Source organism: Myotis lucifugus, unplaced genomic scaffold, assembly GCF_000147115.1.
Source record: "Myotis lucifugus unplaced genomic scaffold, Myoluc2.0 scaffold_208, whole genome shotgun sequence".
Lineage (NCBI taxonomy): Eukaryota > Metazoa > Chordata > Mammalia > Chiroptera > Vespertilionidae > Myotis > Myotis lucifugus.
The window spans coordinates 597,406-612,678 of record NW_005871256.1 but is presented as its reverse complement, the minus strand read 5'-3'; the positions used below and the strand labels follow the sequence as shown (position 1 = coordinate 612,678).

At 58.0% G+C, this 15,273-nt stretch overlaps 1 protein-coding gene across 2 annotated transcripts in view; it reads right to left on the bottom strand.

Annotated features, from left to right (window-relative positions):
• Nucleotides 1–563: 563 nt before the first annotated feature.
• NSG2 (neuronal vesicle trafficking associated 2) overlaps nt 564–15,273 on the bottom strand; it is a 57,648-nt gene continuing 42,938 nt past the window's right edge. For both annotated transcript variants that reach the window (XM_023761454.1, XM_006097668.3), the window contains 2 exons: nt 2,588–2,698; nt 564–853 (listed from right to left, as the gene is read on the bottom strand). In XM_023761454.1, coding sequence (XP_023617222.1) covers nt 662–853; nt 2,588–2,698 — 303 coding nt within the window. In that variant the 3' untranslated portion in view covers nt 564–661. The remainder of the gene's footprint in view (nt 854–2,587; nt 2,699–15,273) is intronic.

Genomic DNA, 15,273 nt, shown 5'->3' with positions numbered 1-15,273 from the left:
ACTGAACAAAAGTTTAAAATGGGTGCCTGTGCGCTTTCTGCAGCCCCCCCCTCCCCGCCCCGCCCCGGCCTGTCAGGAACGAGGGCAGCGCCCAGGTGAGGGTCTAGAAACACCAGGAAAAGACACAGGGAGTCGCCCGCTCCCGTTTGCGGACACCACCCCCTCCCCCCAGGCAGCTCGGAAACCCTCACACATCTGTGCCGACCTGCAGGGCACCCCTGCTGGGGGCTGTGGCCGTGAGCTGTGGCTCCCACAGAGCCCCGCTGTGTCCCCAGAACCCACACAGAAGCTGCGGCCCCTCATCTGAGCAGCCGAGGGTCCGCACTGCCCTCCACGCCTCCCCACGCAGCCCGCTCACCCTTTTCCTGTTGGTGTTCTGTCTCCTTTCCTGTTTTTAATGTTTCCTAACAAACACTAAGCAGTGGCCTTGAACATGTCTTACATGGGGACGGTCAACACGCAACATGCCTTTGTACACGAGCCGGACTCGGGGAGAAGCGACAATACCAGGGATGAAAAGAAAGCGATTTGGACAACGCCAGCGCATGGAAGTTCAGGGGAGCCCCCCGCCCCCCACCCCGGGAGGACAGCCTTGTCTGGTAACTGGAGCTTTTAGCCAGCGGGGTCCCCCCTGCGCCCCGCCCCCCGGCGGCGGCGGCCCCTAGTGGCCCTGGGTCTTGGGCGGCTTGGGCTCGTGGATGACGGCGGCGGCCGAGAGCCAGGGCCCGATGGCGCGCGCGGTGCTCTGCTTGGCCACGCTGTAGTGGCTGATGACCGTGTAGAAGCGGCTCCGGGAGCTGGGCTCCTGCGCCGAGTAGTAGGCGTCCAGGGAGGCCGGGATGCAGCGCTTGTGCTGGGGACGAGAGAGCCGGTCAGCACCGCGCACCCCTCCCACCGCCCGGCGACACCCCCCCCACTCCACGCGGGGCCCAGCCACAGAGCAGGGGACAGCGCCCGCCGGCCTCCCCCCCATGGTCACCATCGCCCTCAAGGCCGACACTCCCTGAGGCGGGAGAAGGAGGCCTGACGGTGCTGACTCAGCTGCCTCCTCTGTTACTGGCTGGGTCACCGCCGTGGCCGCCGTGGGCGCCACCAGGCCCCCTCACCTGCGGCTCCCGTCACCCCACCCCACGCACTGCCCGCAGCCGTGGCCGCCTATTTCCTTTAGTTTGCTCTTGTGTCTCCTCCCCATCAAAGCCTTGGTTCCCGCCCTGCCCGCCCCTGGGTCAGCACCGGCCTGCGAACTGAAGGGTTCCGGGTTCGATTCCACTCAAGGGCAGGTGTCCGGGTTGCGGGCTCGATCCCCAGTAGGGGGCGTGCAGGAGGCAGCTGATCAATGATTCTCTTATCATTGATGTTTCTCTCTCTCCCTCTCCCTTCCTCTCTGAGATCAATAAAAGTATCTATTTTTAAAAGCCATGTTTCTTCATTTCCCAGGGCATTTCTTCGGGAGCTTCTCTGCCAATGTGAGTGCCCCTGCCCCGCCCCTCCCCCTCACACACGGCAGCACCTCTGCCTTCGTCTTATCCTGGGGGGGTTCCGTGTCCGGGTCTGGACACCTCCCTGCCTTATTGTCACCGCAGCACGGAGTCCCCGTGTGGCTACGTCGCAGCGTATGCACCTGTTCCCGATGGCAGTGTCACCACCACCCAGAGCCCGGGCTCCTGCTCAGGACGTGTCTTCGGGAGTCACGTGGCGCATGTTTCCTGGGGAACCTGTTTTGAAGGGGACGTTCCACGTGCGACTCCCTCACTTTGCAATGTTGGGTGACGTCTCAGAAACCGCTGCTCCCCAAACGCCCTTCACCTCCCTTCCCTTGGACGGAAATGGGGCGAACTCTCTGTATTTCTCAATGGGGTGCAGCTCCACGGAGGGAACGGGCATGAAACACCCAGCGTGGGCTCCCGGGAAAGGGTAATTTACGAAGGCGCACGTCCCCTTCTCTAGATCCAGACCAGACGTCTCTAGTCTAACGAACGTTTGTGGAGAGCGGTTGTCTAGAACAGCGGTCGCTAACCAGTGGTCTGCGAGGTGTGAAAGGCTGGCGACCGCTGATGTAGAAGGCCCTTCGCTGGCTGGCTTTACTAGGTTCTCTCCTCGGGCCTCGCGAAAGCCTGTGGGTGGGTGATGCACGCCCATTTGGCAGGTAAGACAGCTGAGGTTCAGAGGGCGAGGAGACGCCCGGGGCCATGCAGCCGGCTCAGGTCTTGGCGGGAAGGAGCAGAGTGGGGCTGCGGCCTGGGGACCCTCAGCAGCTGCCTGTCATCTATCTCTGCGGGCCGGTGGGGACAAGGACGCAGCCCTCAGACCAGGACGCTCTGGCCAGGGAGAGCCCCGAGGACGGGACGGGCAGTGTCCCCCGAGGGAGCGGGACTCTCCTCACTGCGACGCGCCACAGCAGGGTGCGCCTCGTCTACTGTCCCCCGAGACCAGTCCTTCGTGCCAAGTGGCAGACCCTTGGCCACCCCTTAAACAGTCTGCAGGGAGGGGCGGACCCCGAATCTGGGCGCCAGTGAGAAGGAGACATTGATAAACCCTCCCAGGGAAGCTGCCGTCCCCCGGGCCACTCACCTGCGGAGGCCCTTACCTTGTAGACAAACCCCTCCGGGCAGCTGTGGTCGTAGGTGAAGGCTTTGTAAACCACCAGGAACACGATGCAGGCGAGGAACGCGAGGGCCAGGCTGACCAGGATGGTGACCTGGGGGGACAGAACGGGGTCACCAGCCGGCTTCCTGCCTCAGGCCCGCAGCCTTCGAGCCTGGAGGTGGGTGGGTAGGTGGTGGGGGGGGACAGGCTGTCGCTCACTTGCAGTGTGACCCTGAGCAAACCACCTTCGCTCTCTGGGCCTCGGTTTCCCCTTCTGCCAGATACTTTCTGAAGCTGCTTCTGGGTCCAACATGACTCCCCCTTCCCCTCCCCCCTTTTACTTTCCCTGCGAGCTCTCTGGGGGGCGGGGGGCCGATCATTCCCTCACCACCTGGCACCGGCACCGAGGTCCACTCTCAGGTGTCACTGCTTGCTCACCTCCACGTGGACGCCCAGGACACGTTCCCGCCCCCGACTCCTGCCCTCCCGCCCCCGACCTGGGCCCTGCACGTTCCCGCCGCAGGGAATGTCCGCTCGGCGGCCCTCACAGGCTCAAGCCAAACCCTGGACGTCCGCCTTGACTCTGTTCTCCTCAGGTTCTACGCTCAGCCTGCTGCAGGCGCTGTCCCTCTGCCTTCAGACCCATCCGCCATCTGTCCGCTTCTTGTCACCTCGGTCACCTCCACCCTGGCCCACGCCATCGCCGCTTCTCCCCTGCGGCCCCCGCGCCTCCACGCGGACTCACACAACCGCCACCAGAGGCCCGTTCAGCATCGAAGGCCAGGCCCGGCCCTGCTCTGCTGGTCTCATTGCTGAGCCCAAGCCCAGCCCCTAACGCGAAGGACAAGCAAGCTTTCAAAATAACACAGACCCAACAAACCGGGGGCGGTGCGGGTCGATGGGAGAGGTGCCTGGTGGATCCCCGCCCCGGGGGCTGGCCCAGCCCTGCCCCTGTGCACAGCTGGCGGGCCCAGCCCCAGGACGTCACGCATCGGGTGTTACATAACCAGCTGTATGTTTGTCTCATGCTCTTTTTATTTCTTTTATTTTTGCATTTCTTTTCTTTTCCCTCACCACCTGGCGCCAGCACCGAGGTCCGATATATATGTTGTTTATATATGTTTTTTCTCAGGTCGTTTCAAAGCTGGCAGCCCACTGAGTCAGTCGGCCTAGAAACATGGAGTTCTCCTCTCATGAGAGGAGGGTGTTTTGATTCAGAAGAAAAAAAATAATCCTATCGACGTTGGGGTCCCCATGCCCTCTCCTGGCCGCCCAGGCCGGGGGCGCACAGACAGGAGGAAGCGGCGCATGGCTGCTCCACAAATGGGGTTGTTTGTTGGCATCTGGGCACATGGACGGGAGGACTTGGCGAAGGGAAAGGTGGACACAGGGTGTCTGTCTGAACCCCACGGTCAGACCCCGTCCGTGTGAGCGTGAGCCGGAGGATGGAGTCCGTGTGAGCATGAGCTGGAGGATGGAGTCCGTGTGGGCATGAGCCGGAGGATGGAGTCCGTGTGAGCATGAGCTGGAGGATGGAGTCCGTGTGGGCATGAGCCGGAGGATGGAGTCCGTGTGAGCGTGAGCCGGAGGATGGAGTCCGTGTGGGCATGAGCTGGAGGATGGAGTCCGTGTGGGCATGAGCTGGAGGATGGAGTCCGTGTGGGCATGAGCTGGAGGATGGAGTCCGTGTGGGCATGAGCTGGAGGATGGAGTCCGTGTGGGCATGCAGCTGGAGGATGGAGTCCGTGTGGGCATGAGCTGGAGGATGGAGTCCATGTGGGCATGAGCCGGAGGATGGAGTCCGTGTGGGCATGCAGCTGGAGGGTGGAGTCCGTGTGGGCATGCAGCTGGAGGATGGAGTCCGTGTGGGCATGCAGCTGGAGGATGGAGTCCGTGTGGGCATGCAGCTGGAGGGTGGAGTCCGTGTGGGCATGCAGCTGGAGGGTGGAGTCCGTGTGGGCATGAGCCGGAGGATGGAGTCCGTGTGAGCATGAGCTGGAGGGTGGAGTCCGTGCGGGCATGAGCCGGAGGATGGAGTCCGTGTGGGCATGCAGCTGGAGGGTGGAGTCCGTGCGGGCATGAGCCGGAGGATGGAGTCCGTGTGGGCATGCAGCTGGAGGATGGAGTCCGTGTGGGCATGCAGCTGGAGGATGGAGTCCGTGTGGGCATGCAGCTGGAGGATGGAGTCCGTGTGGGCATGCAGCTGGAGGGTGGAGTCCGTGTGGGCATGAGCTGGAGGATGGAGTCTGTGTGGGCATGAGCCGGAGGGTGGAGTCTGTGTGGGCATGAGCCGGAGGATGGAGTCCGTGTGGGCATGAGCCGGAGGATGGAGTCCGTGTGGGCATGAGCTGGAGGATGGAGTCCGTGTGGGCATGAGCTGGAGGATGGAGTCCGTGTGGGCATGCAGCTGGAGGATGGTATATGTTTGGTCTCTGTTCCCAAGCTTGGCCCTCCAGCCCCGCCCTGACCGAGGGAGGAGGGAGATCGCTGGGTCTTGGTCTGTAAGGAACCTCCTAGAAACCCCAACTGAAGAGGCTCGGGAGCTTCTGCAGCATCTGGGCCCCACAGGCCCCACAACTGCCCTTCGTTGTGAGGAGGGCACACCCTGGAGCCCCGGAAGCAGCAGACCCAGTGCATCAGGAGCGGGCGCTTCGGGGAGATGAAGCAGCTGCCCGCGGACATCCGTCTTTTGTATGTGACAGCTGGGCCCCCAGAGACAGACGCCGCCACCCTGCACCTTGCCAGCGGCTGCAGAAGTCCCGCCGCCTCCCAGCGCTGGGCGGGCAGTAGGAGCAGCGCCTTTGGGGCCAGGCTGTCCGGACGCAAAGCCCAGCTCTGCCCTCGCTGTGACCCTGTGGAGTTCCTTGCCCTCGGGAGGCCTCAGTTTACTTCTCTCTGGACGGGGCGACACTGGTGACTTTCTCACGCTGTGAGGCAAAACGGGGCGGTGCACGGAGCCCCCGGGCTGGCCTGCCCGAGGTCGCGCCCTCGGTTAGCACGCGTGGAGTGATGTGCGTTAGTCACCCCACCGTGTCCTCGTGGCCTGGGCAGTGGGCACCATCACTGTGCCCATTTCCAGAGGGGCTTTCAGAGGCGGAGGGAATGACGGCTTTCCATGCACGGGGCAGAGTGAGGCTAGGGACTCGGGTCCGAAGCCCCGCTGCCGCCACATGTCCTACTGCCAGTGTATCTCTAACTATATGAGCGATATTTTTATTAAAAATTCATTGCCCCGTGATTAAAAAGACAAAGGTGGAAGTCCAAGAGGAAAACAGCCATCACTACCGGCCACCATCTCAGGCACGTCCTCACTCGCCTGCCGCCTGTTCCTATGCACACGCGTCCCCCAGGAACCCGTGTTCTCCTGAGGCTTCGCTTTCTGCCCCTTGCGGCCCAGGACCAGCTTGCATGCCTGCCGGGACCAGCGGAACCGAGGAGGCCTCAGTTCTCCCATCTGGAAAATGGCTCACCACCGCACCAGTCCACACACACACACGGTCACCAGGGACAACCGTGGCGATCCCGTGCGAATGTGAGAGTGACCGGCGAATGCTTCCCGCTGCCATCGATGCCATCCCTGCGACCACGGAGCTGAGTTTGGGTCTGGGGTTTCCTCGGCACGAGGACCATCAGGGTTTGCTAGTACACTGTGCTGCCACCAGCCGTGACCTGTGCCCCCCAACTACCTACACCCCCAGGGCAAGGCTGTGCCCTCGGTCCTGGGGCCTCTGAGGGCCCGTGGGTCCTGCTAGTTAAAGGGTCTGCTGGTGGTTTGTGCTGATGGGGCTGAAGCACCTGAGGTGGGCGTGTCCTCCCTGGCCCCTCCCATCTCCCCTCCCATCCATGGCCCCTGCTGCACAGAGGGATCTCCCGAAATTACTCCTCTGAACAGTTGGTGATGAGGCTGAGTGTGTGCCACACCCCCCGTGGGCTGACTCACGGCCTGACACCATGGGCCTGCGACTCCCTGAGCCTCAGAGCCATGGAAGGAGGTAGATCAGATACAAAGTCCTGGGCCCTGCACCCCGAGATCCCGGCCCCCTGTCGGTACAGCGCCCAGGAACCAGCATTTCCACGCGAGTCCAGGAGGCCATCCGTGCACCCGGCCCTTTCAGAGGCACAGCTGTCTCAGTGCAGCTCAGCCCACGTCTGCACGGAGCCTGCATCCCGTCGCCATGGAGACACCAGCCCTGCAGCACACAGCGCGTTCCATTAAGCTACCTCCATTCCTCAATCCCCTTTCTTGGCACAAGAGTTGATAAAGAAAAGAAAATCAGGTCAGCAAAATTGGTTTGGAAAATGAGAAATCGTCTTCTTCCAGCTCCAGGGTGTGGCTCTGCTACGCGTGCCGGTGGGGCTCCGGGCCAGCGAAGCTGCTTCACACCTCATAGCTCCTGCGCAGGCGAAACCACGCCAGCCGCACGGCGACAGCATGTGCAGGGTCCCGCACAGCCAGCCACGCTGGGGACGCAGCATGTCGGCCCTGCTCTCAGTGTGCATCTTCCCAGGAGGAGAAAGGGTGGAGGAGAAAGGGTTTCTCCCCAGTCTCTGCCTCCTCACCCCTCCGGCCCTGTACACAGACACACACACACACACACACACACACACACACACACACCAGCACACAGACACACAGGCATACGGACACACACACACACACACACACACCAGCACACAGACACACAGGCATACGGACACACACACACACACACACACACACACACACACACACACCAGCACACAGACACACAGGCATACGGACACACACACACACACACTGACACACACAGTTGCCCCCTGACAGGAGTTCTCACAGAGAAGGGGTGACAGCGGGGCCTGAGGCTGCCAGCCCTGGGAAGGTCTGCTTACAAGGTTGGCCTCTGGCGTCTGGGGTCTGGGCTCGGAGGAGGGCCCCCACCTCTCCCAGAACTGGTGTGAGAGGCTCAGTGTGACACACGTGCCACCAACACCACAGGGCGCCGCAGTGAGCCAATGAGTTACCAGCCTTGGGTGGGAATGCCGAGCCTCGCATGGCAGGACCGGCCGAGAGTGGGCGTCTGCTCTGTGAACCCTCCGCTGGGCTCAGCACCCGGACAGGGAGGCGGCTCGTCGTATGGGCCAGGCTCCCACATCCAAGATGACTTCACTGGGAAAGATTAAGATGGACATGGAGAATTACTAACCACAGTGAGGCTGTTTAACTTGATCTCTTATTAATGTTTAAAACCAGCCCTTCCAAGTAGGTCTCACCATCTTCCCATTTTATAAATGAAGAGCACGAGGCCCAGAGAAGCCACGTGCCTGAGGGCAGCAGGGTTTGGGCTCCGCTGGCCCGGAGGCTGTCCCTGTGCACTCACCCCAGGCGGCTGCCTCCGGAGCACAGGGGAACGGCATGCTCCCACCCCACCCGGAGGGCTTAAGCCATCACCCCGCTGGGTCAGCTCCCCGTGGAAGCCCCAGCCCATTAAAGCGCCCATGCTGGGGGGGGGGGGGAGGGGGGCGATGAGTCCCCTAGGTGAGCTGCCTTGTGAAAGGAAAGGAAGCATCTGTGGCCTCAGGAACCCAGGGGGCACCCCCCGAAGGAAGGAGGTGGGAGGTGAGACTGGCCGGGGCCAGCAGTGCACTCATATTGGTGGAACCCTTGAGAGAAAAAGGCTTGGTTTACACTGGAACCTGCCAGAGCTGTAGCTCAGTTCCCAGTCTAATTCGCTTTCACACGAGCATTAAAAATAAGGGATGAGGGCCGGGGCCTGGCTGATGAAAGAGCTCAATCTCTGGCCTCCGACTCCTCTGGGTTTCTCATTTGAGAGCTCACACCACGGGTCAACCTGCAGCAGAGGACAGAGCCGTGGCAGCGCGCCCCCTGCAGGACAGGCAGCAGCCGTGCCACAGGAGGTGGTGGCTCTAGTGGTAAACCCAGGACCAGTACAAATGAGACCTGGACAGGGCACCCAGACCCAGACCGCCTGCGGGAAGGAGCCACGCTTCCCTCGTCACCGCCTGCGTGCGGGCCCAGAGCGGACAGGCGGCAGGAGCCAGCGAGGACGTCCCGGTGTGAGGAAGGGGCGTGAGGGCGCTGGAGGGACCGGAGGACGCACCCATCTCCCCGGCACAATACCTGTTGGCAAGGACGGGAGGAGGCCAGATAATGGCTGACTGGGCTTTTCAAGAAGAGACAGGCCTTAAACTCAACTCCTCAGCTCTTAAACCGGGGGCAGTGGATGCAAAGCTATGCTTTCGTTTTTAAACCTTTCAACAACCTATTTTACAGGAAACAAGGTTTCAGAAGTGGTGACTTCGGGATCAGGTAGCAGTAAAGGCTGAGACCAGACACCCCCCCCCCCCCACCCGCGTCTGTTCTAGAAGCGGGGACGATGGGCCAGAGGGAGTCAGGGAGAAGACCAGCAGCACCTGCGACCAGCTACGGTGCAGGTGGGTGGGGTTAAAGGGCCAGGACTGCGTGTCCACGAAATAGCTCCCGCGCCCTCTCCTGCAGAGGCACGAGTGGGGTGCGGAGAACAAGGACCTAACATTTACGGAGCATCTACTACCAGCCCGGCCCCCGGTGTGCGTGCCTGGGGCATGGAGCCCGTGCAGGAGTGGTCTTACCTCGGGGACTCCTCGGTCACAGCCAGGCCAGGCTGCACCCCTTCTTCCTACATCTCCCCACACGCCCGGGCCTCCTCCTGCCGGGCTGCTGGGCCGGGGGAGGCGTTGGAGCGTCCACTGCGACCTCGTCAGTCGCCTGCATTTTGTAAAAGGTGGTCCAGAGACAAGAAGGCCCCACCCATCGGAGCAGGGCTGTTGTGACGGAGGGAGAGTCGGTAGCTGAGATGCCACCGGCCTGCTGTCTCCACGGGAGTGACTGTGGCTACAGATCCGTCCCCACGGGCAGGCGGCGGGCTTCGAGCAGACGGGTCCGAAGCTCCTTTACTGCTCCCCTGATTATATGTGAGTTTATTACGAAAACAAAGAAGGCTCCCACGGGTTTGGGGGACGGCAGAGTGCAGTTCACTCAGGCTACTCAGAGCCTGGGGTGCAGCTGTAGGAGGGAATCAGTGGGAGGTGGCAGGGGCAGGCTCTAGGAACAGACTGGCTGTGTGACTTAAGCAAGTGGCACCCCCTCTCTGGGCTGCAGTCTCCCTACCTGCAGACGTGGGATCCATTGGAGTGCCCACGGCCCAGGCACACGGGCGGCTCCCACAGACCCGACGTGAGGCTCCCGCCGGGCTGGGCTTCGGGCTGGCGTCACTGTTGAAACGCCTGCCTCAGGCAGTGGCCTGTGGAGCCAGGTGCTGACTTCCTGTCCCGGAAACAGCAGGCTGCCCAGCTGGACCTCTAATTGCATCAGAAAAGCCTGTTGAGTCACGGCCTTAATGAACTTTCCCTGGTTTTACTGGAGAAGGAGCCAGGCCCCAGCCTCGCGCCCGCTCTCCCCCGCTCCTCACAATGGGAGTGCCTGTCCCTCATAAACCGCCTGACTCTACAAAGTCGAGCGCCTCAGCCAGCAGACCGTGGGGCTGTGCACATGAAATAGCTCCTGTGCCCTCTGCCAACGTGCTGCCCCTGCTGCAGGTACGGGCACTGTGTTAAGGCGGAGGCCTCTGCGCTCAGCACGAGGGCAGGGCTGGCCCTGGTGACCTGACCTTCCCCCAGCCGGTTCCGTGGCTGCGCTCCGGGTCCGGGTCCGGGTCTGGGTCGGGCTCTGTGCTTACTCACCTGTGACCTCGGCCCTGCCCTCCCAGCGGCCCAGCGGGCGGGATGTGAGGGCGTCGTGACCCAGAGCAAAGGGTCAGCATCCCTTCCTGCAGGGAAGCTGCTCTCTGCAGGTTTGGAAACCCCCGGGTGGAGGGTGAGTTCGGGTCAGGGCCTCCTCCTGGCCTCGGAAAATAAAGTGGAGAGTGTGGGGGGTTCGAGCTCCGGGCTTGGAGGGAAACCACGCAAGCGGCTGAGGAAGCGGGTTTGACACCTGCCTGGGCGAGACCTGAGTTTGGACCCAGCTGTTTGCTCCTTGAGGGCCCCGCCAGAGGACCCCAGGGCTTGGCCGATCAATCAATCAATTAATCAATCAATCAGTAGGAAGTCAGTAAGTGCCACCTGACCAGCTTCATTCATCCTGTTTGACTCCACCCTCTCTGGTTCCAGAAATGACTGCAGGCACCACCGTGCAGGCCCCAGGATTTAGCAGCCCTGACCGCCCCCCCCCCCCCCCCGGGGAGATGGCCGTGTGCCCAGTGCTGCCTCGAGCGTGCCAGCGTCTCTCCATGTGCCTGCACAGCAACCCTCAGAGGTCAGTGCTGTTGTTATGTCCCCATTTCACAGATGAAAATAGCAGCGAATAAAGGGAAGGATGGAGGACGGCCCTTCCTGAAGGCAGGTCTAGCAGTGCCCGTACCTGCAGCAGGGGCAGCACGTTGGCTCTGGGTTTTCTGGAAGCCTGACCAAAGACAGGACCTGGATCGTTAAACATCCACAGACTCCCGAGATGATAACATGAGACTGCGCAGAAGATGCACAAATGGCTCCTAACCTGCGTGGCCCAGGCAGGTCGCCCTGTCCTGGGCTCTGATTTTCCTCTGTACAGAGAAGGGATGACAGTGCTGCCCCCACAGCAGGTCTGGAGGCCCAAGGAGAGGCTGGATGCAGCAGGCACAGGGCCTGGGCCCGGGAGACGCCGTCAATACCCACCTCCTGCCCAGTGTCTGGCCTTCCCCTCCACCATGGAAGGAGGCGTGGTGGCCGTGGGTGTTTAGCTGTGAACCCGGGGCAAGGCTGCAGCCGGCTCATTGTTGCTTAGAAATAAGAAAGAGGCCGTGCGAGGCGCTGGGGGCGTTGCCACCGTGTGCTCCTGAATTCCACAGGCGGCGCTGAGGCGTGGTGGCTCCCAGCCTGGGCCCCGCTTGAAATCCACATTAGAATGAAAGGTGCCTCCACCCCCACCCCCTATACTGCGGTGCCCTGGGAGGCTCGGGAAAGTCACGCTTGCCTTCATCTCCTGCAGCGAGAAGCGCAATTGATTTTCCCGGCCTCATTTTCGTGTTTTAAAGAACCGTTTCCCGAGGGCTCCTCTGAGAACTGAAATGGAGAAAATCTCATTCATATTTCACCATGTAACCCAAAGACTAATTGTGTCCTGATCCTGGCGGAACACCTCGTTCACGGCCCGGGCCGGGCACATGGGAGGCGGAGACGCCATAGCAGCCTCTGCCTCAGGAGAGCCCTTAGAGGCCAGGCGAGGAGCACTGAGATCAGGACAGCACCAGGGGGGGGGGGGGGAGGGCGGGGCGGTGGGGGGGAGGTCTGTGCAAAGGCCTGGAGCTGTGGACGGTGCAGATGGTGAGGAGGAAGCTTGAAGGGAAACAGAGGCAAGCTCACTCGGGGAGCGTGGACCTCAGAGGGAAATGTGGCGGGAGGACCAGAGCGCCAGCAGGGAGTTCCTGACAGCTGCTCACTGACGGGGCACAGCTGAGATTTAAAGATTACTCTGCCCGTGTGGTTGGCAGTTGACTGGAGGGGTGAAGTGGGGAGATAGGGAGACCGTCACGGCTTGGGGTCTAAAAACAATCCATGACAGTCCTCACCCTAGTCGGGCGCTGGGCCAGGTATCGGGGAGATACCAAAGCAAGGAGGTGGACTCAGGTTGACCAGGTGCCCACTGCATCCTGGTGCTTTCCATCCGCTGGCCCATCTAATCTACAGTCACCGTTAGCATCTTCATCTCAGGTTAAAGGCCTGAAGCTCAGGGAGGGAGAGAGAAGCGAGTCACACGGGGAGCTGGCGAGTGAGGCAGGTCGGGCTCCCCTCCCGGAGACGGGGCAGCCCAGCATCGAGCGGCCGCAGCTCCTGCACAGAAGGGGACCCACTGCCTTGGCTGTGCCGCTGCGGTGAAGGCTGTGCTGAGGGTCCAGTGTGACTAATGCACAGAGCCCTGAGCTCGATCCATATTCCATGATCAGCCAGGCAGCTTTCAAATCAAATTCACGGGAACGGGGGCTTCAGCGGCAGCCAGCTTCCGGGACGTCACATGTGGGCCGTGTCTGGGATCCCATGAGTCACCCACACTGCCTACCCCATGGTGGTGGCTACTCTGTAAATGTTAGTGCCTGAATGGGGCCACTTGGAGCAACATCTCTGAAGGGAGTTACAACTAAGAGATGACAATGGGTTCGTTTCAAAATGTCATAGTTCAAGAGGGGTACCTAGGTACAAAATGGAATTTGTCTATTAATTCTTCACATATTTACTGAAAACCACCCACACCCTTCCAAATTTCACCAAGCCAGATGGTTTAATGGGTTAATTCTTTTTTTGGTTTAAAAAACAAACTTGAAGAAACAGATTATTTTTCTCCTCTTTTAAATTTTCCAGAGCTTGGTGAAAGAAAAAGGTATGTTCTCTTTACAAAGGCAGCATAACACTAATACCATACCTGACAAAGACAGCACACACACACACACACACACACACAACTCAACCTCACAATATTAATAAACAAAACAATTAACATATATTAGCAAACAGAATTCAGTGCTACACCATGACCAAAGGAGAGCATGTAAGAATGGCTTAATATTTAAAACTCTATCAGCATAATTCACCATAAAACTAGGTCAAAGAAGCCAAACCATATGATCCTCTCCTTAAATGCAGAAAAGAATTCCTCAAAATGTACATGGTCAAACACTAGAAACAGTAGACCAGAGAGTACTGACCAATGCATTTGGATAAGAAAATGACATTAGGAGTGTAAAAATGGAAAAGAAGAAATAACATAAGAAGACTAAATACCAGCAAAAGGAAGCGGTAGTAGCATTATGGACAGATTATACAATTATATGTGTAGAAAAACCAAAGGATCAAATGTTTAAACAAATTATTAGAAACAATAAGAAAAGTTGGTTACTTGTACACTAATACCAATCTTGTACTTACCAAAATGTACAAGATTCAAAAGCATTTTTATTAAGTATAAATAACAACCAGTTTAAATATATAATGGAAAAAGGTGCCCTTTCTAATATCAACAACAAAAAAATAAGTGAAATGCTTTGAAATAAATGAAATAAGACTGTAAAGATGATTTCAAAGCTCATGAGAACCCTGAACAAAGGCTTCAACAGATGTGAGGTTCAATCTTGTTTCTAGATAGACTCAAATTTTTAAAGATGTAACCTCTCAAATTAATCTATAAATTTATGGAACCCAAATTAAAAAGTAGCACGATTCTTGAAACCTAAACAATATATTAATATTTATATGGAGACACAAGCATGTAAGAATGGGTAAGGAGTTTCTGAAAAGTAAAAGGAATGGGGGAAGAACAGTTTACATAGATTTTAATATGTATTATAAAACTATGGAACTGAGAAAAGTTGGTATTGTCTTGATTTTCAATACCAAATAATTGTCAGACCAATGGAAGGAAAGAGAGCACAGAATTAACTCAAATACATATTGGAATCGGTGTCTTAAAAAGGTGGCATGTCAAGTCAGAGAGAGGACTAGCTTGACATTTCTATCTTTCCCTCTTCCTTCCTCTCTAAAATCAATAAAATATATTTAAAAAATAAAAAATAAAGGTAGATAGCAGCCTGCATGGGCCTGGAGCAAGTGGCTGCTGTGCACACACGGCCACCTCCTGTGTAGCATGATATTGACAGGGCTTCTTGAGCCCTTCTTCAAGGAGGGAAGGGGGACCTAGAGCCATGGCTGCATGGCCTCCAATAGGAGAATGATGGAGAGCTGGTCATTGCTTACCCTTCCCAGCACTCCAATTCAGAACCCCTTCCCCTGCTCCATTCCCCAAAGAGATGAAATCGACCCACTACTAAGCTGACTTCGTGGGCATGCAACCTGTGCAGTCACAAAGGGCCCATGCTTGGTTTTAATGTTCAGATATTGACGTCTTGAAATTCTTAATCACTTTCTAACAAGGGGGTTCCTGCATTTGCAGTTTGTGTGGGGCCTGCAAATTAGGTAGCCAGTCCTTCCCACAACCTTTGCTCATGCGATGCCTACCTCCACACCTGACAGCCTTCTTCTTCCTTTGATGTCTCTAAATCTTATCTCCCCTCCTCTAAGGCAAAGTCCTGACAGAAAAAGTTCAAAAAAATCACGAAGGAGAGAGACCACAGTATCTTCAGAAGAGCTTTTCTGCTCCACTGCAGATGGAATGGTGATGATAGATCATGGGCACATTAATACTCCTACCAAGCTGGAGATCTTGGCTCAGTCCAAGCCTGAAGGCTGTGGTGGAGGCCTCCTGCCCCTAGTCCTGCTGTCACATTCCTTGCCGAAGTGTATGGGATGGAAGTTCATTTTATCCAGCCTTCGGAATTCATGTTCAAAGCAGGAGATACATACAAGGTTGTAGAGACCTGAGTTGGTCACTCACATGCCCTTTTACTTGCTATGACTTCAGACAAAACCCAGTCTCAGCGCCTCAGTTTACTCTTCTGCAAAATGGGTCACCCTCCACATCATAAGGCTTTGAAATCTCCATTGCTTATCTTGCTGTGGGTTGGAACAGATCCAAGCTCTTTTTTGACACGTTGGCCAGTGAGTTTTGGAAGTGGGTGGCCATCAATTCAGGTGCATATCCTGTCTACCTTTTCCCATCCTTTGCCCAGGCCCATGAACCTGGCCATGTAACTTTGGAGGGTTTGTGACCTTTCCCATGAAGCCCAT